The following is a 5235-nucleotide window of genomic DNA, read 5'->3' on the forward strand; positions in this document are numbered from 1 at the left end:
TAAGTTGCTGTATAAAAATATTAAAACAGCCATGTAAATACAATTGCATATGCATCTAATAAGGGGAAGAGGTAAACCGTAACAAACAATTACCAAATTCTATATCACAATATTCAGCAAATCATGTTCAAAACTGCTAACATAAAGCGATAAATCTGACTTATATACCATAAAAGAGGGAAACAAGTTACTCAAAAAGTCTTCGGAATCATATTCTTCACTCAAAAGGCAGAAAAATTCAAAATGCAGAAAAATATGTCCCACACAAACTCATAATCAAGATGCAGAAAAATTCAGAAAATTCTAAGAAGCAACAATCAGAACATAAAAGAGGGAAAACAAGTTGAAAACTGCTAACATAAAGCGATAAATCTGACTTATATACCATAAAAGAGGAAAACAAGTCACTCAAAAGTCTTCAGAATCATATTCTTCATCCGATCCTGTGTTATACTCTTGGGAAAAATAGACTTCTTTTGCGACATCGACCAGAACTTCATTCAAATCATTCCTTACCAAGTCTACTTCACCATCATCATTAGGTATAGAAGGAACCGTCGAATTATCAAATGGCTCATTTTCATAAGTATCTTCTGCATCAATGGCAACTTGATCACTTATGCTAAATAGGTCCCTTGGAACAGTCTTCATTACATAATGTTTATTTTTATCAAATGCATCTTGCACATAGAAGCATTGGTGCACTTGACATGCCAATACAAAAGGCTCTTCCTGATAGCACTTTTTGTTAAAATGCACATATGTCGAGCCATAAGCATCCTCCCTAGCCTCATACCAATCACATTTGAACAATGTAACCTTAAAATTTCCATAGTAGTCCAGCTCAATGATATCATTCACTCTACCATAATAAGAAACGTTTTCATGAATTGGATTTGCATCCTTTGTGCTTGCAAAGCTTGTCGTTAATGCTACTAAAGTAACACCACTATTTTGTGTCTTGCGTCTTACCTCACGTTGCTTAGTGTGAAATCTATATCCGTTGATAAAATAACCAGAATATCTTTTTGCACATTGGGTTGGTCCTCTAGAGAGCTCTTTTATCCAATTTGGAACATCATGCCGCAAAGCACGTGTTTTAAACCATGTAGGAAAGTTTTTGCTATGGTTTTTAGCTCTCATCCATCGTGTTCCTTGTTGATAAGTCTCATGCTCACTAAAACTCAAAAGTATAATATTTGTAAGTATAAAACAGACCTATGAATTTCTAATTAAAATACCAAAATATAGTAGAATTAGTATGAGTTACCTAACATAGTCGTCTATTTTGTGACAATTCAATAATATGTAGCTATGAACTTGCTCTCGAGACTTGTCGTCAAGGAGAAAAGGTTCACCTTTCTTTGCACCCAAAGGAACACCTCTTTTTGGAAATAGATTCGAAAATGCATCTGTAGTTTCCATCATAGAATTATTAGGTTCATCATTATTTCTGGGTTGTCTATTCAATTTTGTTTGGACACCAGAATGTAAGTAACGCGAGCAAAATGTCAAACATTCTTCAACCAAATATGCCTCTGCAATAGATCCTTCAGGACGACTTTTGTTTCGAACATAGGACTTCAAAGTACACATGTATCTTTCGGGAGGATACATCCACCGAAATTGAACTGGACCTCCCAATCTCACTTCATTAGCCAAATGAATAGGCAAATGAATCATTATGTCGAAGAAAGAAGGAGGAAAGATCCTCTCTAATTGGCATAATGTTGTGACAATATCCTCTTCTAATTGATCTATCTCTTGTAATGTGATAGACTTTTGACACAATTGACGAAAAAATGAGCTAAGTCGAATCAAAGGAACTGCAACTTGATCTGGAAGTATTCCTTTGATAGGAATTTGTAACAAATAGTGAAGCATGAAATAAGCATCATGAGTCTTATAACCAGATATTCTTCTCTCCAAAAGGTTCACATACCGAGAAATATTTGAAGCAGAGCCATCTGGCAACTTTGCTGTCTTCAAGACGTCACAAAAAATTGACTTTTTAGCATTGGTCATTGAGTAGCATGCCTTTGCCAGCTTCACCTTTTTCCTACCATTTATTTTCTTGGGGTGAAGGTTCTTTCGAATGCCCATTTTTTGCAAGTCATATCGAGCATTTGTGTGATCTTTTGTCTTGCCAGAAATATCTAAGAGAGTTCCAAGAATACTATCAACTATGTTCTTTTCTATGTGCATCACATCTAAATTGTGTCGTGATGTGTTATACTGCCAATAAGGTAAATCAAAGAATATTGACCTCTTCTTCCATGGACCATCTTTCTTTGGTTTTAGCTTCCCAAATGAATTATCCACATACTCTAACTGACTTAAAGATTCAGTACCCGACAATAATGGTGGAGCTTGCCTATATTCTACTTTTCTATTGAAAGATCTCTTATTAGCTCTCCATGGATGATCCTTAGGCAAAAAGGCACGATGACCCATATAGCATGTCTTGCGACTATATTTAAGATAGTTAGAACAAGTCCCATGGTTACAACAAGGGCAAGCTAGCTTCCCTTTTGTACTCCAACCAGATAGCATTGCGTAAGCCGGAAAATCACTAATTGTCCACATAAGAGCTGCATACATTTGGAAGGTTTCATTTTTTGATGCATCATATGTTTCCACCCCAACCTCCCACAACTCTTTCAACTCCTCGATCAAAGGTTGCAGGTAAATGTCTATATCATTTCCTGGTGACTTTGGTCCAGGGATTAGCAACGACAACATAAAGTATTCCTGTTTCATAGACATCCATGGCGGCAAATTATAAGCCATTAAAACAACAGGCCATGTGCTATGAGATATGCTCATGGTTCGATATGGATTGAATCCGTCACTTGACAAGCCAAGTCTCACATTACGGGGATCGAGAGCAAAATTTGTATGACGATTGTCAAAGTCCTTCCATGACAGCCCATCAGCGGGATGCCTTAACTTCTCATCTTTTCTGCGTTCTTCGTCATGCCACCTCATGCTTTTAGCTGTTGCTGAGCACATGAATAGTCTTTGAAGCCTGGGAATTAGGGGAAAGTGTCGCAACGTCTTCACAGGAATATTGTGATATTTTTTGAAGGCAAAACATCAGCTTCAACTACAGGATGCACAATCCAACGTGAAGCGCCACATTCATGACAAGATGTGTCCTTCTCGTACTCTTTCCAATATAGCATGCAATCGCTCGGGCATGCGTCAATCTTTTTATAGTCAAGACCTAAGTCCCTCACCATAGTCTTGGCTTTATTGAAAGAAGCAGGAATATTTAAGTTAGGAATAGCCTCTTTTAGCAACTCCAAGAGAGAAGTAAAAGAGGCATTACTCCACCCATGTTGACACTTTAACAAGTATAATCGGATGGTGAAAGACAACGTAGAAAACCCGTCGCAACCGGGATACAGTTCTTTGCTAGCCTCTTCAACCAAGTTATAGAATTTCTTCGCATCTTCATTCATACCTTCTTTTATCCCTTCCGCTTGTGCCACATCCCGAAATCTATCGTTCAACAAGGCGTCCATGTCGTCGTACGAGTTAGTCTCACTCTCACTGTCAATCTCATTATCGCTATCGCTATCAACATCCATGCCGACTACGCTTTCCCCATGATGAATCCATCTCGTATAACCATTAACGAATCCAAAGGCAATCAAATGAATATAAATTGTTTGTCTTTTATGCCACAAGAAATTACAACACTTTGCACAAGGGCATAATATTTCCTCTCCTTGTGGGTATCCGATGGAGTAAGCAAAGTCTAAGAAGTCATTAACACCGTTACTAAACTGAGCTTTATCTCTCGGTAAACTTATCCAATCTTTCTCTAGGTCTTGGGAAAACCTAATTATTCATATATTATTACTACTATCTAACTAATAACCATGTAAATAATAATGTTTGTGCACAGTAAGTATATAAATTCATAAAAAAGGCACATAAAAATATTATTATTAAAATTAAGAAACAATGAAAAAGACACATAAAAGACATTCAACATGAAAAAAAACTGCACAAAGGTCATAATATACATATGAAAACATACAAGTATAAGTAAGATAAAAAAACTTACGGAGTCATGGCTAAACAAATTGCAATCTTCAAGTCCTAGAATGTCCACGAATGTTCTTCAAACTCCTCTGAAGCAATCTTTCTGTATAACAGAGGAAAGTATCAAATTTACATTACTCCATGTGGAAAATAGAAAAATCAAACAAAAAATAATAATCGAACAAAAGTCCAAGTCACTGTCCTGCACCAAGTACACATAAACACAAACACAAGCACAAAAGCTTATGCAATTTAAATAATCAAATAAAACATGCTGCTTGCCTTCTAAGCACAGACACACAAAATATAATGTCGCATGATTGAGGATAAACACAAAAATAGATTAGTGTCATTATCAAATATCATCCTCTGGTTCAAAAATAGATATTCCTTGTTCCTTTCTCTGCACAAAAAATGTTTCCTAGAATTTATGAATAAAGCCCAAGAGGAATGTCATGAACTTAATTCTGTTTTTGAGCGGCTGAAAAAAATACAGTAAAAACCCAAGATTCCATAACTCTTTAGTTACAACTTTTACTACATAAAGTCTTGTAATTCATGGAACATAATACTAGACTATAAGAGTAACTGAAAGATTTAAAAGGTTCAAGGTAGGGTTTGTCTTGAGATCCAAGTATTTTAATTTAATTTATATGGTTATTTTTTTAATTATCCCTTTATCTCTCTATATTGATTTATATATTTCTATTAATTGATATAAATTAAATGTATGATTTGCATGCCCAATTTGTGTTGTGCTAATTGAAATTTGATTAAATTATATATATATATATATATATATTATATATATATAAAGAGTAACATTGAACTATATGGGTTAAGATTTTAATTTTTCTAACTGCTTGACGTAGGTTAGATGCTTGGTGATATCTAAGAATTTATGTAAAAAAGAGAATAGGAATTACACATACTTGTATTCAAAACCATATATACAATCAAGAACACAAGTACGGGCACATCAATATGATTCAGAAGAATAAAGAAGGTCTGAATTGTGATATATTCTAAATCAGGATGATGATTGATGATATTAGCTGGCTACAATAATCCAAAAGTATGAAACTATAGCCATAGCATTCACCGCAGCAATTTAGAGAATTCTGACAAAAAGAAAAGAAATTGTGAAATCATATAGAGGATGTACCTTAACAGTTTTTGCAG

At 35.0% G+C, this 5235-nt stretch overlaps 1 protein-coding gene across 1 annotated transcript; it reads right to left on the reverse strand.

Moving 5' to 3' along the window:
- Positions 1 to 408: 408 nt before the first annotated feature.
- On the reverse strand, positions 409 to 2988 carry LOC112805715 (uncharacterized). Its single transcript, XM_025848056.1, has 2 exons — positions 1271 to 2988; positions 409 to 1177 (listed from the first exon to the last, which is right to left on the reverse strand). The coding sequence occupies exons 1-2, from the start codon at positions 2986 to 2988 to the stop codon at positions 409 to 411; spliced, it is 2487 nt and encodes an 828-aa protein (XP_025703841.1).
- Positions 2989 to 5235: the final 2247 nt, after the last annotated feature.

This window comes from Arachis hypogaea, chromosome 6, assembly GCF_003086295.3.
Source record: "Arachis hypogaea cultivar Tifrunner chromosome 6, arahy.Tifrunner.gnm2.J5K5, whole genome shotgun sequence".
NCBI lineage: Eukaryota > Viridiplantae > Streptophyta > Magnoliopsida > Fabales > Fabaceae > Arachis > Arachis hypogaea.